This window comes from Chaetodon auriga, chromosome 15 (genome assembly GCF_051107435.1).
Source record: "Chaetodon auriga isolate fChaAug3 chromosome 15, fChaAug3.hap1, whole genome shotgun sequence".
NCBI lineage: Eukaryota > Metazoa > Chordata > Actinopteri > Chaetodontiformes > Chaetodontidae > Chaetodon > Chaetodon auriga.
Window position 1 is genome coordinate 1,102,900 of NC_135088.1, and position 17,329 is coordinate 1,120,228.

The 17,329-nt window shown below is 45.9% G+C and overlaps 1 protein-coding gene across 1 annotated transcript in view; it reads left to right on the forward strand.

Moving 5' to 3' along the window:
• wwc1 (WW and C2 domain containing 1) overlaps positions 1–17,329 on the forward strand; it is a 42,816-nt gene that overhangs the window by 21,230 nt on the left and 4,257 nt on the right. Inside the window, exons 6-14 of the mRNA XM_076750499.1 lie at positions 2,005–2,134; positions 6,424–6,570; positions 6,994–7,064; positions 7,278–7,523; positions 9,803–9,892; positions 12,713–13,401; positions 16,001–16,118; positions 16,202–16,372; positions 16,776–16,968. Of these exons, the coding sequence (XP_076606614.1) occupies positions 2,005–2,134; positions 6,424–6,570; positions 6,994–7,064; positions 7,278–7,523; positions 9,803–9,892; positions 12,713–13,401; positions 16,001–16,118; positions 16,202–16,372; positions 16,776–16,968 (1,855 nt within the window). The remainder of the gene's footprint in view (positions 1–2,004; positions 2,135–6,423; positions 6,571–6,993; positions 7,065–7,277; positions 7,524–9,802; positions 9,893–12,712; positions 13,402–16,000; positions 16,119–16,201; positions 16,373–16,775; positions 16,969–17,329) is intronic.

Consider the following 17,329-nt stretch of genomic DNA (forward strand, 5'->3'; position numbering starts at 1 on the left):
TGTGTTAATGTCTCTCTGTGTTGTTGTGAAGCGGTCACTGTGATTTTAATTATAAAAAGGTTCATAACACCATATTCACTCAGCATAAGTCCATGTTTGAGAAGGACTTAGAGAGGATTACTTGTTCTCCCTGCCTGTTACAGACAAGTGCCTCTCTCCCTCCCTCACTTCCTCATTCTCTCTGCACCTTGTTTTCTCCCTCTCTCTCTCTCTGTCCGAACCTCCCTCCCCCTCTTCCCTCTCTGAAGAATGTGGAAGGACCTGTTATTCAGATGCATGCATGACTTGCTGATGACAGGGTTTGCATAGCTGCTGCTGCCTCTGATGGCTGTTTCCTGCAGTGTCCCTGCAACGGCAAGGTCTCCCCAGTCTGCCCACAGCCAAAAAACAGGATCTGGTGTGTCTTACGTGAGGGTTAGAAGCTGAGCAAACATTTGAACTTGTTCTCAGACAGATCATAGCGTCCACACCAAGCCGACGGTGTGAAAAGGTGTTTTACCTGCGGAAAGATCTGCACCTACTGGGAATTCTCAGGCTGTGTTCGTCCATGCTGACGTGCCCGTGGAAACAGTAAAATGTCGAAACCTCCTCCCTCTCTTATTCTGCATAAAAAGCTCATTATAGTCATTATCTCACGTGGACACCTCCTGCTCTGCATGGACACCTGTACCCATTTAATACAAACTCTCCATTTAGTTGTTCTCATGAACATATTTTTCCTTTTGTCCTTTTGTGAGACACATGAACAAGTATAAAGAAGCCATTAATTTTCTGTCTGTTAACCATTGAACAGTAAGTCCTGCCACTGAGATGCTGATCCAATCACAGCTTTATACTTGTGAACCTCAAAAAGCATTAAATTCAGCTTCAAAAGAAGAAGGTAATCATACAAGGTATTAAAATGTCAAACAGGACTGCTAGCTCCAGTCGCTTGGAAGCTCGTCCTCTTATAATCAGTAGAACATTGGAGCTTAACTGGTGAATTCACCAATCCATGTTGTGCCTAATGCCTTATCCAAGTGCAGGTCACGTTAAATTAATGATAGTAATTATATGAAGAATTACTGTTATATGGAGTACTGAAACAATGGGATAAAATAACAGATCATTTTAGGCCGTATTGTACTTTTCCATCAGTTGTTGAGTTGCTTTCTGTGTGACATTAAAATGTCTTAAATTTCGCTAAATCTGCAGAAACCCTGAACGAAATGAATGCAGGTTAGTGACTGCAGTGATTGTTTGGAGTGACCGAGTGATCGCAGAGGCAGTTAGAGGTGGCACAGTGTTTACACTGGATAACCATGTCTGGGCAGGCACACGGTGCAACGCTGTTGTTGAAGAACTCAGAGAGGGTTTAAGGGTTTAGTGTGGATAGAAGGGCAAAACGGTGGGAAAAAGAAAGATGCTCAAAACGAGGTGTTTTGAAGCTGCAGGTTTCCAGTCTTTGGTCATCGAGGCATTGTGAGTCAGCAGCAGCTAACAACATCATCATTTGGACAAATCTGACAGTATTTCCCAAAAGAACAAAACATGGGACAGAGTGCCACAGTTTGGTCGTACCTGGGATGAACAGTCAGCTCTGAGCTTTAACACCCAGCCCCTGTCACAGTTAATATGTGTGAGGAGAGTGAATGAGTAATGCTGCTCCACCATCTGCTGTTTGCTGTTTTACTTTCCTGTGACGGCGGCGAAGCCTGCTGAGTGACTGCCAGTGAGAAGGCCGTGGGAAGCTGACACTTAGCATAACTGCATGAGAGTGAGTCAGTGCTGCTGTAATGTGTACACTCACCTGACCCAGTTCCCTGAGTAAACATTAAAACGTTATGATTAAAAGGCATTAGATCTTTGAAACCTGTGACCTTTTCCAGGTCTGTCCAGAGCAGCTCACCGTGAAAGATTTTTGACAGAAGGATTGTTTAAACCCTCCTGCTTTTTCCATTTCTCTCGATCTTCATCCAAACTGACCTTCGTCTCCTGTCTCCTCGCCCTCCTCTTGACCTCCAGGATTGACCAGAAAGTGTCCAACAGCCCGTATGGGTACAAGGTGCAGGAGGCGCAGGCCATCCTCAGCGAGGTCCGCTCCATCCGAGACGCCATCAGCTCTGGGGAGAAGGAGAAACAGGAACTCATGCAGGTAAGAGGATGTTTATCATGGAGGTGACAAACACTTAAAGCCAAGTCGCTCTTAAAATGCTTTTCATGGAGCATAGATGGGACATGAGCTGAGACTCGTCAGGCTGGCAACAGCTGGGCATCACAAGTTTGATGTTTGTCACTTTGGTTGACATTTTTTCAAAATACTGAGCACATTCTTGGTTAAAATGTCATTTTTTTGGTTAATTGAGACCCTTTAGCAGCAGAGTTAAGGTCAGTGAAATGTACCATCAATCACACAGATGTTTCCAGTAAGGCGTCAGACTCAAATCCAGTGCGTCAAGCCGTTATTTAACATGTACGTTCATTCTGTTTCTGTAATTTGACAAATATTTCCGACTGAAATTCAGCAAAAAAAAAACAATAAAAAACTAACTCCAACACAATAGGAGTGAAGGTAGGTACAAATCTGATAAGTATGTAGACGCTTAGCATTGTTTAAAGGCCGCTGAAGGCAGGATCGATCGGCTCCAGTATCAACTCTCTGACGGACAAAAGAGGGAGGAAAGAGGAGACAGATAATCCAGAAGGTGACATTTTATGGCAAGAGCCAGGTGCATCATGTCACAAATCACATGAATGCATGGATTCAATATGTCTGCCGTTGGGACAACTTGAATTGTGATGAGTTTGTTTTGAAATCAAAGCAAAGATGAAGTTGTTATTTTGCATTTTGAGTCTTCAGGCAGTCGGTGCTTCGTCCAGGAGCACGTCTTCATCAGCTTCCTCTTGCCTGCTGCTCTGTTTTGAGAGCTGTTTGGGTTGTGGGGTGAATGAGTGGGGATGGAAGCTCCGTCAGCATACCAATTGACTGGGGAAATGTGATGCTTGTATTTTCCCTCTAAGAGGTATTTAACTATGTTCAGCTGTAAAACGGTCTCGAGATAGATAAAATGAAATGTGCCATGAACCAGAACTGAGAAGCTCTGGCTTATTTACCCCAAGATGGACTTTTCAGATACAGTTTAAACTCCACTTAAAGCCGTGACAGGAAGTGATTTGCGATGAAGAGAGAGCAGAAAATGTGCAGTACAAGGAGACGAAGTAGGAGTATAAGCGAGGGAACGAGGCGAGGGAAAGGAGGCGGGCTGTGAGTGGAGGAGATGAGGGCATCAGAAGACTCTCAGGAGAGTCTGAACGCGTATTAAAACACTTAATGTTATATAGCTGCGAGAAAGAGGCCAGATGCACTGAAAGAGATTTAGGGACTCTGAGGAGCTGAGGCTGCAGGGAGGCAGGTGGTGCTTCAGTGCCGACGTGATGACGGACTGCTGGGCTCCGTCAGGAGAAGATGAGGGCTGTGAGGATCGCTTTGAGACGAGTTTCCTGGAAAGTGGAAACTATTTCGCTGAGGGCAGCAGCATTTTTCTGCCATGGGGGTTTTATTTCCTTTGTAGCTGATGTGGTGTAAACTCTGGGCTCCTGAGTGGGTTTGCTGGAGCGTCTGTGGGCTGTCAGTGTTTATTTCTGTCAGTGCTGATGTTTCCGGTGGAACTGTATCTCAGACTGCACTCGTTTGAGTGTGAATGTAGGGCTGCAGAGAAGTATTCATTTCATGATCACATTTCTGCGATGGTGAAGCACCCAGCTTCAAACCTTCTCCCTTCTTGAGGACGACCTGCTGTAGGCACCTTAGTGATTTAACTATATCTGAAGGGACACTGAGTGACTTGGAAATAGAAGCGAAGGTCCAAGGCTGCGTATTTTCTTGGGGATGACGTGTTAAAGTGCCTGTGTGTCTGTCATGTCACGTGTTTTCCTCTCTCTCAAGTTCAAGCTCCTATGTGTGTCGTTTGCATGAATGGTAATCTCCCTCTGCTCCTCTGCCACATACAAAGCTTGTTTCCGCCCAGTTTCTTGTCTCCCAGCCCTCCTCTGCTTTCCCACCGTCCTTTATTGTGTGTGACAGCATCACATTATTAGCTCATCCATATTTCCACCATGGCAGCAGTGTGTATTAAAGTTGCATGGTGGGACTTCACAGGCTGCAGGTGTGCAGTACGCCGGTCTGCAGGGATGAGGGGAGTGGAGGTGAACATGAAGCTTCTCGCTCTGGTGCAGCAACTGACAAAGAGTCATTTATTGTTTCTAGTTTGCTAATGTACTGTAAATCACCACGAGAATCCCTCTGGGCTCGATTTCTGAGACATTTTCATGCATCTGAACAGCGCAGATGTTCTTTGATGCTCCAGGACTGCACATCAACAGGTTTGCACAGAATATTAAACAGCAGAAAATGTGGAATAACTGATGTATATAAATCTCTAAAATGCATCTGCAACATTTTAGACTCCAGTTCTCAATAAAACTCCTCCATGTTGACAATAGTCCAACATACACCCCCAGACTCACATATAGATTTAAAATGTCAGGTCTTATCAGGGAGGTCTGGCTGCAGACTGGTTTGGAGGTACAGAGAGGAGAGTGTTCAATAATACATAATCTACTCTGTGGACTCCTCTCTGCCTCCCTCTCTCTCCCATTTCTCCCCCTCTCTCCCCCTTACCATCTGCAGCTGACAGCTCCGTGTGTGAGATTGTCCCCATGTGCTCTGCATCATGTGTTTATATGGCTGTGAGGGTGGAGATGTTGCTGTGTGTCTGCCTGTAAAGTCAGAGAGATGCAGGCCTGGAGAAGAGTAGAGAGAGGTGCAGTGTGTTCGTTCAGTTTGGAGCTGAAACAGTCAATTAACTGAGCAGTTAATTTGATTAATTGTCTGCTAATTGTTCCAGCTCCTCCTGTCTTGTGTGATCACAGGCTGAATATCTTTTGGGTTTTTTGAGTGTTGGTTTGACTAAAGACGACATCTGGAGGCTGTGAGGAGTTTTGATGAGCATTTTCACATTTCCTTGTGGTCCTGGTTTTGGGTTTTTGGGCCAATGTTTTACCTTTTCGAAAGGTAAATTGCTTTATTTTACAGGTCTGTTTGTACTTCATGGTTCTCTCAGATGTTCCCTGTGCAGAACTGTGATGTTTTTCGGCACTAATTATAGGAGAAAAACTAGAGGCAGTGTGCAGTTATCGCACTACGGCTTCACTAATTTCAGTACATTTCCAGCATAACTTTAAGTCTTTGAGTCAGTGCACAGCGGGGCAGCTGAACTGAGCATCCAAAAGTATGAAAGTTTCCGGAGTTCAGACCCGTTTGGGTTTAAATGCCACAGTTCTTTTTTAAAAATGACTATTTTTTGCTATAATTAGTTCAGACTACATAGTTCTTTCCAGATAACATCCAAGGAAATAATGAATTTTTCAGGAAAATGCAGATCTGTAAAATGTAGCTTTACTCAACTGAAAGGCTCAAAGATGAGACAGAGAGGGTGAAGAGTCAGGGAGAGAGAGGGAGGTGATGCAACAGGTCCCGGATCAGAGGCAAACCCATGATCAAATGTAGAGAACATGTAACATGTGAAGCATGATTTCACTTTGTCTGCTCAGATTGAGTTGTGTGTGTTGCCTGGAGGGGAATCTTCTAGCTTTTTATCACCTCTCGAAGTCATGATTTGAGTGTGAAGTGCAGAAACAAGCTGACCATGTTGTGTCCGTGCTTTCCTTTACCAGAGGAGTGATGAGCACTCAACATACGATGATGGGAGATTTCTGAGTTATGACGTCTTTCAAATGTGAATTTAAGCACCTCCCTCTACCTGCCGTCTGCACCAGAGATGCTGCGTCTTCAGAACACATAAACACTGCTGCCGACATGGAGCCTGTGTGTTGTTTTTCTGAAGGGCAGAAATGAGGTGCATTCCACCGCAGGTTTAAACGATCTGCAGTCATATAAGATATTATTTCATGACTGTGAAGATGAGACGATGGCTGCAGCAGCTGTCACTGCCGCTGCATCGCTGCACAGCTCAAAGGAACAGGCAGCAAAACACCAAGGATGTTGTCTTTACCTTTTACAGCTTTGGCTCCTCACAGATGCTCTGTGATGGCTTCTGACAGCCAGTCAGACAAACTTCACGTCACTGCTGATTTCTAGAAGCTTCAGGTGCTCGATGAGAGAAAAGAGGACAAAGTGTTTGATTCAGAACCAAAAAGCCAATTAAGAGGTTATTAATATGGGCTGATGCTCGCCTTTATTTCATTCACTTAAAACAGTATTTCATCGCTGCGTTGTCTCATAGTTTTTTCCTCTGTCCTTAATCACATCCTATTTTTATTCCCAGTGTACTTTCCCACTGCAGTGGCCCAGTTTCTCGCTGCAGATCATGTTTTGGTTCACATAATCTCCAGCAGCCCTGTTTGTCCCCTCTGTTCATCCAGAAACTGGCCGTGTTGAAGGACGGGTTCCAGCTGGACTCTGGGTCCCAGCAGGAGCTGTGGGGCAGCAGCCCCTCGCTCGCCAACTCGGAGCTGTCCATCCCTCGGCTCTACTCCGACGCCGGCTCCCAGACCGACATCCCCGCCGAGGTGAGTCCCGGCAGGGTCTGTGTTTCACACAGAGATTTAGTCTAAATTCAATACAGTCAAACAGGTCACAAATGGCAGCAGCATCAGAACGTCTGCTACACGTTGGCAGGACAACGAGTGGTCCTGGAAAAACAAAGAGGTGAAATTCTCCAACATTTCACAAAAGAAAACAAAGATTAGAGAAAATTCCAAAGATAAATACAAGTATATCAAATGTATCAGAACTTTGTTTTTTCTGCTTTACCCTCAAATGTACCTGGTGACCCTTTGAAGTACATTATGCTGATAATGCTTCTGTGCTTCTGAATGCAGGATGAGTTTAACTTCTCATGGAGTATTTTGTACATTGTTGCGTTGTACTTTTACTTGATGTCTGTGAACATGTCCAACATGTCATTGTGTGAATATTCTGTTTGTGTTCAGTTCATGACCAGCAACAACAAACTGGCAGAGAAGGTTCGTCTGAGTCTGAAGTACGAGGAGGCAAAGAGAAGGTAGATACCGGCTGACTGATCTGCTCTGAAGACACACACTCAGTAGAACATCTAACAGACTCATGTTACTGTGAATCTCCACGATGCTCAGAGACAGAGTACAGTTCAAGTCAGCTGCTCATTAAACGAGTCCACGTTTCCCCTCTTCTCTCCCTCTTTGCTGCTCTTCACTCTCCCCCTCCTCCTCCTCTTCCTCCCACCACGCTCTCTCAGGATCGCCACCATCGAGGTTCAGATCGCCAAACTGGACAGCGAGGCGTGGCCGGGGCTGCTGGACCCCGAGCGAGACCGCCTCATCCTCATCAATGAGAAGGAGGAGCTGCTGAAGGAGCTGCAGTACGTCAGCCCCCGCCAGCGCCTGGAGCCCAACGACGCCGAGAAGCTGGAGTCTGAGAAGAAGCGTCTGGAGAGAGACCTGCAGGCCGCCAGAGACAACCAGAGCAAGGCTCTGACCGAGAGGTGGGACCATCACTTCAGTCAATGCTTGAGATGATTTAACAGTTCAGAAGAATCCAAATCTCAGAGCTCCTTATTTCAACACAGCAAAGCTCATGACTCCAGTCTGAATTCATCTCATTCAAATCCAGCAGCAGATTTACTTTTCTCATATGTTTTGTTTAACTTTGCAAGTAAAAACCAGATCCAAAATGGACCCGGCCATTGAAACCAAACCCTACTCCTGAATGTTCAGAGCCATAAGTCAGCTTGAGTAGTCCTCGTATTGACCCGGTATTTATTTAATGATAATAATAATAATAATAATAATAATAAGGGGGAGACAGAAAAAAGGTTCTTGTCTTGGTTGACATTAGCTGACGCTGAAACCCAGCAGCAGCTGGACCAGGACCTCTCTGTTAGTCTTGTGTTCTTACTTCATGTCTGAAGGTGGACTGAAGGCTGGTGTCATGGAGAAGGTCAGAGCAGGCGGTGACAGCAGTGCCATGAGTCTAACTGTGGTCCTTCTCGTCTCCTCTGCTGATGACACCGCTGACCTTCTGCTTCTGTTGGACTCCTTTGGCCTTTAGAGACATCAGACCGTCCTAATGATCATTAAGACTTAGAGATGAGGATGACAGAGACGACAGCCCTCCTCTCCCTTATTCCCTCCTCTTTATTTCCAGTCTTTTATACCTCCGTGTTATCTCTGCTCTTTCTCCCCTTCACCTTTTTCCTCTGGTTTTTACCACTTTGTCTTTTCTTAAAGAGTGCCAGGCAGCGAACGAGAACCGCCAAGATCCCGTCCTGTCCTCCGCTCTCCCTCCCTCTCTCTCCCTCTAACAGGACTCTTGTTGTTCGGTGTTCAGGTCAGACTCCACCTGAGCTCAGTCGGTCTTTGTGTCTCGTCTCCGGTTCCTGAAACCTGAGATGCTGCAGAGCCCGCTCACAAAAGGAACCTCTTGTAGTCCACCTACGCACCCTTATAATCACACACACATAAACCACTCACACACTGATAACTCAAAGTTGTCACCACACACACAGACACAAGAAGTCTGCACGCACTCATGTGTTCTGTGTCTGTAGCTTCTGAAAGATGTTCAGTTAAATCTGAATCAGGGTCCTTCAGTTTACAGAGTCAGTAGTTTAGGAAGCGTCCATGCAGGTGCTACCAGGCGTTCTGGCCAATCAGTTTGAAGTCGGGCATTGTGGGAGAAAGTCAGATGAGGACGTTGCCCTTCTCTAAAAACTTAACAAAACTAACAGAAGAGGGAGGCAGACATCAGTAAGGCCCAGTGTGGATGCATCATGCAGTCAGTCAGGGTGTGAGTGAAACTGTGTGTGGTGTGTTTGTGTGGGCCTTTAGATTTACTTTGAAACTCATTAATGCACCTTTTACTGACAGACGCACGCGTGTAACTTCTCTGACATGTTCACCAAAACAAGCTGTGCTCGGTCAGAGCAGACCCACGACGATGATGATGATGATGATGATGATGATGATGATGACGATGATGATGATGATGGGGCTGGTACAGGGTCCACTTGGATATCAGATACATTGAGGCACAGACCTGAGACCTGTGTCAGTACAGTGTGACCCGACCCAGTCAGACTGAGGATGGTTTTGGAGCTGGTCCACGTCAGGTCCTGGGTCAGCTCTCAGCCAAGATCTTTAAGTTAACGTTGCCAAAAACTTTACCTAAATAAAATACAAAAAGTCTGAAATTGGTAAAGTTTGATTCGTCAGGAACAATCAGATCAGAGAATAAATAAGGTTATGACCGAGCGGACATGTGATGCCAGCTCTACCTGTTGAGCCCTCATTCACTGCACACACACCTTCCTTTCGTATGTACAGTGTAGAAGAAGGAGACAGGAAACTGTCAAAAAGTCAGTTTAACCTGAACGAACAGTGACACCGGCAGCTGTCTGTAACCCGATCAAAGGCTTCCTCTCTGGCCTGTTTCCATTCAAACCGTGGATCGCAGTAGCAGCTGTTAATGGACTGTTTTCCTCCCAACAAGGCTTGTACGAACAGATGACACCGCTGTCACCTGGACACAAAGCAGCTGCTCACGATCGCCCAACAAATCGCCGCCGTCATGTCATATTTGTTCACTTTTTTCCAAGTGTTCACACCTCCAGCGTTAGCGGAGCGCTGACTCATGTTCAGCCTGGAAGCAGATTGAATTAATTAGATTAAGATGTTGCTTTAAACCTTCAGGTTTGCAGCTGACTGGAAAAAGAAATTATATAACTTTTGTTTCTTTGTTTGGCAAATTTCTTTATGATTTCAGGCTGCGACTTCACTGCAAGAGGAACAAGCTGGTGAGAGAACTGGAGGAGATGGTTCGACTGGCCACATCACTGCATTCTCAGCTCAAAAGGTTTGCTCGGCTCTTCTCCTTTTATTACAGCGTGGGTGTTATTTTTGAAGAGTTTTCTGTCATTGCTAACAGAAATAATAAGATAGGACTCACCAAGTTAATCGCTGAGATCTGAGAAGGCGGTGACATCAAGAAAAAGAAGCTAAGAAACACGAGCAGTCAAAGCACCAAACGATCGGTTTAACGTCCGTTTAATGAAATGCACTCATGCATTTAATTTATTTTTTACACAGTCGTTTATGTCGTTTATCATTTAGTTCCTTCAGATTCCTGACAAGGTCGATGACCGTCGGGTGATTCACTGGAAGGGATCTTTGAGTTATTAGATTGGAAGCAGACAGAGAGGCAGCGGAGCTTTGAAGTATTTAGCCTTTAATGACCAAACATTTGCTTAAGATGAAAGCCGTTTTGCTCGTCCTCGTCTTTTTCATTTCAGTCATGATCTCGCCACAAATCTAATTTTCCAGCCCAACCCAGAACATCCTCTGGAATTACATTTTTATGAGATGATGCAAGGCCGCTGCAAGAGCCGTACATGTTTCAGAAACGTGTAATATTTAACAGTCCTGGTTTTTAAGTTTGACAATCCGAAAGCTTGAAAGCGAAGGCGAGTTTCTCTCCCTGTTTCTTGTCTCACGGCTTGTTCATCCTGTCTGTCCTCCACGTCTGATGGACATGAAAGTGTCCCTGGCGGACAGGAACTCCTTTCTGTCTGTGCTAACGAGCCCTCCTGCTTTAATTAGAGCTGCTCATATTCAGGAGTGAGTGAGGAGGGAGCTACAGGAGGGCTGCGAGGCGAGGACGGACAGAGAGGAGACAGAAAACGACTCTACTTTCCTCCTGAAGTAGCCCCTTAAGTCCAATATTTAATGTGTATTTTACATTCTCAGTTTGATTTGAAGCTTTTAAATGGTGATGAATATCTCGCCTGCTGAGCTGGGAGATGTGAAAAAAATAAAACCTCTCAATTACCACAAGATCTTCTAAAGATTGTACAAGTACTGCCAAAACTTTTTTATATAGAGCATTTTAGAGATGAAGGCCATTAAATGTGTCATTTTACATAAGAAATGTTTTATTGGATAGTTTATTGCAAGATGATTTTCAGCTGCACTCAGTCTTCAGCCTGCTTTGTCTACAGCCACGTTAGCAGCTCTGTGAGGCTAACGTCAGCATGCTAACGTGCTCACAGTGACCGTGCTAACATGCTGACACTTAGCAGCAGCAAATTAGCAACATATGCTAATTAGCACAAAACACAAAGCACAGCTGAATCTGATGAGCTTATTTGGTCCTAAACAAAAGCACTGGATGGATTTCCAATTCTGACCTGATGACGATATCACAGAGATAAGACCGTGGAATCACTGCGTCACACACGTTTCAATGCACTTACTGCCAAATACACAGAGGGTGTGAACGCAACACACCACAGTCTGAACTGATCAGGACAAACCTTCACACTCGCATGCAGGATTTATTAGTAGTATTAAAAAAATCACATATCTATTATCCAAAAATCCTGCAGTTGGTCTAAGACCAGGACCCTCCTGGGTCTCAATCTGGCTTCATTTCACTGATGTTTGGCCGAGCTCAGGCTCATACAGAAGGTTCAAACATGTCATGATCGGTCATGAACTTTCGGCTGAAAAATCTGGTGTCACAAACTCTCCAACATGTTAAGGAACAGTGACGAGGAAAAGTCAAGAGGAGTGAGGAGGCAGGGAAGGATGGAGGAGCCGAGGCAGAGTATGAGATGAGAGGAAGGGAAGCAGCAGCAGCGGCCTGCCTGCAGTCTTGCTTCCAGCTCTGCACATCATGTAGTTTTCTTCTTTTGCGTCTTACTTTATCTTGTCTAAGACTCACAATGTCAGTATTTCTTCCCTGACTCAGCTGGTTCCTCACAGTCCTGCTCTGTTGTCTCGCATTTTTGCCTTTTAATTAGTTTTTTGATGTTAAGCTGATGCTCCTACTTACATGTTGCTTACAGTAGCAGAACAAAGCAGATAGAAATTGCATTGAAAGGGGAGCTAATAAGGACAAAACCTTAGAATCTGTTATTAAAGAAAGTTTGTCTGAACGCCTGTTTAAACATATCAGATGGTTGCACTTTAGGGATCCTCTCAGAAGTTCTTTGAATGTTTTTTCCAGTTAACAACAATCAGTGAAAAAGAGTGATGGGGTGAACATCTGCATGTGGATCCTTCACCACAAAGACAAATTTTAGTTGATCAAACAAGCTTAGGGAGAATTGAGGCTGTGACAGTGAGTCTGCACGTCTTGAAGTCTCAAAAGCATCGAAATTAATGTTCTTAAAAAGCAAATGTTCACTCTCTGCTGGTGTAGGCAGTGATGTTAGCTATAAAATGTCCTTGTAGCCAATTACAGGCTGCCAAGAGACATTATAGACCTGTAACGTGGGATAGTTGTGACTGTGGATTGTGCTGCAGGAGGCTGCTTCAGTTTCAGTCAGCCTGCAGCAAACACTGCAGCTACATAAGTCTGATTTTCAAACAGGAACAAACTATTTTAATTGCATGATTTATTGCATTAAAAAGATCTTAAAAGTTTTAGATTGAACTCGCCGAATGCTGCAGAAACCCTGCGTGAGACGTCTACATCGTAGGACAAATTATTATTGTTATTTTTAACTTCTGATTAGTTGGGATTGTTCTGGATGTTCTGCTTTATGTTCCACTGTCTGACTGACTTGAATAGCACCTTGTTTCATTACTTGATAACTACAGTTTGTCTTTGAAACTGCTGATGGGTCATCTTAGATCATAAGTCTCTCTGTCTTCGTCTCCGTCTCCTCTCCAGCCTGTCAGCCAGCACTCTGTCCTGTTCGTCCGGCAGCAGTCGAGGCTCGCTAACGTCCAGCCGCGGCTCGCTGGCTACCACCTCCAGCCTGGGCTCCACCTCCTCCCTCAGCTTCACTGACCTCTACCTGGAGCAGCCCGAGCTGGCGGACCCGGACTTCCAGAACAAGCTGGACAGCCTCCTGCAGGAGGGCGGCCAAGGAGGCTACCGCCCCTCCAGCTCCATCACCACGATACACGAGCACGAGGTGGTGACGGGCTGTGGAGGGAGGGACGCTGGGAAGCCTGAGGGCAAAGCAGGCGGGGCGGGAGGAGACGCGGGGTGTTCTGCTGGAGGAGGCGCAGGAGGAGGCGGTGGTGTCGGAGTGGAGTTGGGGTCATCCAGGATCCAGGCGCTCAGACTGTCAGAAACCCCTCACTCCATGAGCTCTTTGTCTCCGCGCTCGTCTCTTTCCTCGCTGTCTCCGCCGTGCTCGCCGCTGGTCACAGACACTAGTTTCCTGTCTGGAGAGACATTCGCAGGACAGACGGGACCCGGCGGCTTGAGCCTGGACCTGGAGCTCCACAGCAGGCTAGCAGAACTGGAACTCAGCCTGGACTCTCAAGAGCAACTGCGCGAGGAGCACAGGGGTTCCCGGGGGCTGGAGGACAAGCGGAACCACAACAACAGGCTGGGCGAGGAGGTCAAAGGTAAGCAGGGCGCTTCCTCTGTTCTGTGTCTTCTTCATCCGAAATGTTCACTCGTCATCGTCACCGTCGGAATGCCAGTTCACTGACAAGAATAAGAGTCAAGAGAGACAGGAAAAGTGGGAAGAGGTGTGACCTGGAGCAAAGCTTCCCAGTCAAGAATCAAACATGCTGCATGGGTTTGAATCCACAGCTTCAGGTTTCCGCCTTTGCGCCCGGCTGTGGTACCTGGCTGCAGGGATTTGGCATCATTCAGCCTGAAGAGCGTTAGTGAGGTCCAGCGCTGATACTGAGTGATCAGGTCCGGCTCACGGTCGACGTTCCAGTTCACCTCAAAGGTGTTGGACGGGTCTGAAGTCAGGGTTCATGCAGTCAGCTTCTTCCACACTAAACCGAGAAAACCACTTATTTATGGAGCTACATGGGATCATTGTTGAAACAGCGAAGAGACAAACACAAACTGTTGACACTAAGTTGTCCTAAAAGAAAATTATTTCAGTGTCTTAAGAGTTTCAGCTCACAGTATTGATCCCATGCAGGGAAATGGATGTTTCACAGCAGCAAAGTGAAGTGAAGCACGACGGCAGATGCATAATCTAGATAAGTGACAGTAAAACACAGAACCAAGCATGCGTCCACCATCTTTTAGTCACAGTCAGAAGATTAATGATGCTCAGGGATGAGGAAAATAATACATCATCTGACTTTTCATTAAACCTTTGAGCGACTCAGAGTCTCATATCCTCAAAGCAATCATGTTACATCTCAACAGCAATGAAAACTAGGTTTGAATAATAACTCAGGAGGCCTGCGACTCAAATGACAATCCCAGTTAATAACATGAAAACGATAATCGTGATGAATTATCTGCAATTTAAAATGAGCAGCAGTAAGAGAGGGAGGAGGCTGCGGAGATGCTGGTGACGTAACCTTGATCTGTCACACCAGACATCACAGAAAGCACTCCGGCTTTATTGGAAAGCAGGAGAGCAGCAGTCGTTCTCTGTGTGTGTGTGTGTGTGTGTGTGTGTGTGTGTGTGTGTGTGTGTGTGTGTGTGATGAGACACTTGATACTGTGTGTGAAACCTGATTGCCGGTGGGAGAAATGAAGAGAGGGGAGGTGAAGTTTAGGAGGGTGTTGGATTACAGCCGCTGGCTCACCTGTGTGTGTGTGTGTGTGTGTGTGTGTGTGTGTGTGTGTGTGTGTGTGTGTGCTGATCTGTTTAAGTGAAATTGTCAGATTATTATTTCAAAGGATGAGAATTAATGAGTGTGAATGAACTGATTTGATGTGATTTGAAATGAATGAAATCAGTAGCTTCACAGAACATTGATTTGAGTTTTGATAACAATCATTTCAGTCATTTATCATCTGGAGTATGATTTTCTCGGTTTTACACTATAGCAAACAAGTCGAATATCTTTGTATCTTTCGACTGTTGCTTAGACAAAGGAACACATGAAGACTACGCCGAATTAGCTATTAGCAGTTCCTGGTTGCAGTGTTCCCATAGAAGTGCAGACAGCTATAACTGGATCACTTTTATACTGACATTAACTGAAAAACGTGATGATTCTCAGGCAAGTTCTGCAGTTATAGGGGGGATTTTCCTATAAGTGGTGTGTACCCTGTCTGTGTGCTCAGATCTGACTGTGTTACACTCAGGGAGGAAGTCATATTGGCATAAGGATCCATGAGCTGCGTGTTGAGAAGCAGCCAATCAGTGGCCAAAGTACAATAACTAATTTCCTTAAGATGATAAAAATTACTTGTTGTGGCCCTAAACCAGACAGCCAGACATATGTTTAAAGCTGAATTGCGGTAATGGTCAGTTGAAGTTTGGACCGGGCGCGCTGCAGCTGAACGTGACTCGGGCTCTTGTTGCAGCCTCGGGTGAAAGGTGGACGTGGTGTCTGGTTTCCTGTTCACTCTCCATCCCGGCTGTTCAACGTGTTACCAGGCTGTGACTCTGCACAGTCAGGCCTCCGTGCAGCCCAGCAGGGCTGTGTTCAGATCAGCGTTAACGCTGCGTCTCCTGTGATTCCATCCAGCAACACAGTCAAGTCTGTTCAAGGGCACGTTCAAGGTGCTGCTGGGATAACTTCCTGCGTGGGAACAAAAGAGTATTAACTGTAGTTGAGTGTCTTTGAATCAGCCTTTAAACTGGACTTCCTGGTTCATATTTCATCACCTTCACCTGTAGAACCCAAAATGCTGCTCCTGTTTTTTAAGCTCTAATGCGGCGGGCTGTTCTCCACCACGCTGTGCCTCTTCAAAGGCCGCTGTGTTGTGTTTACACCGTACTCTTCAACAAAGCCACGATAACCTGATTACATCTCACAGCACAAAGCAAATATGTGGTATCTGTGGAGTGTTGACAGGTTTGATCAGTATCAATGATTCAACAAGTGCTGAAGTGCTGTGGTTGACTGTTTCACTACAAATCTGTCACGGCTCACTCTGCTGTATGCTACATGAGTGTGTTCATGGTGATGAAGAGTGTGGCTCACTGGTGTCTTTTCAGCAGTTACTGGACAGCAGTGGATCTCTTCATGTAGATGAAGCCATATCTCCACCTCTCATTCCTCCTCTTGTCTACAGATTCAGCTCCCCAGCTGCGAGGGACGGGGGCGGGGCCAAAGAAGATGGGCGTGACCTCAGCGGTGTCGGACGAGTCAGTGGCTGGCGATAGTGGCGTGTACGAGCCTTCAGAACGCAGGTAAGCTTTTTACCTGGCGAAATCTCAGTTTATGTGATGTTTGCTCAGATTTGAGTGTGTCTGGGTGTTTGTGTTTCCTCCAGGCCGGGCCTCCCTGCAGACCTCCTGCTGGGCTCCTACGAGGAGCGTTTGGCACTGGGCTGCTCTCAGGTGCAGCTCGGTTTCCGCTACGAGTCCAGAGACCAACGCTTCACCATCTTCATCATGCAGCTGTCCAACTGCAGCGCCCTCTGTCTGCCGGCTGACCAGAAAATGTACGTCCTTTTTTCTTCTGGTCTTTAGACGACACTTTTTAAGTGAGTAATTTAAAAAAAAGACATTTATGTGCAGAAAAACAAGAGAAACAGAAGAAAAACTGCCGATTAGAAGACGAAACAGGAAAGTTATATCAACAAGCTGTTTATTTAAGACAAAGCACAGCTGCAGTAAATATTTCCAGTGTAGAGAAGCTGGTGACTGCTGTGTGCATGTGTGCTCAGACAGAGACACACAAAGAGTTTACAGTGTTTGCTTTTTCCTCAGGTGTGTCTCATTTGTTGCGTGTATCTTTGCATATTAAATGCCTGTTGGCACTGTTTGCTTATGCAGATGTGCGTCTGAGGGAGGCTCTGTACTCAGATACAGCCTCACGGTAACACTCTCCCCTGTCTGGTGCAGGTATGTGCGTTCGGCGGTGCTGCCCTGCGTGGAGGCCACCCGCTGCCTCTTCCGAACACGTGGCTCACTGCCGCAGGACGTCGTGGAGGTCAACGAGGTGTTCGGCATGCAGATATCCCACAGTGCACTGCGGCAGAAGACACTGAGGGTCGACGTCTGCAGCACCAGCAAGTCTGGCCACGAAGAGTGTCTGGTTGGTAGAAATCTCTGGTTTATGGGTGCAGGGAAGTTCATTTTGATGTTTTTCCCCACTTTTTCCTCTTTTTGTCCTGGTACAATATGAAAACTATCCTTTTCTTGTCACTCAATTTTGCTGATTTAACTCTCTGCCTTCGAGTGAGAGCAGCTGCTCAGCGACAGACGCTGGTTCAGCGAGCTAACCCAGGAGCAGCGGAGAAAACAGCATGTAGAAAACAGAACATTTTCCATCTAACTGAGTGAATTGAGGGTTTATTTCAACCAAATCAGAGTTGTGATGAGGTTTCCATGATGAGTAAACTTGTAAGCAGCTGGGAAAACCATTTAAAAGACAGATGACCGAAAAAAACGTTTTC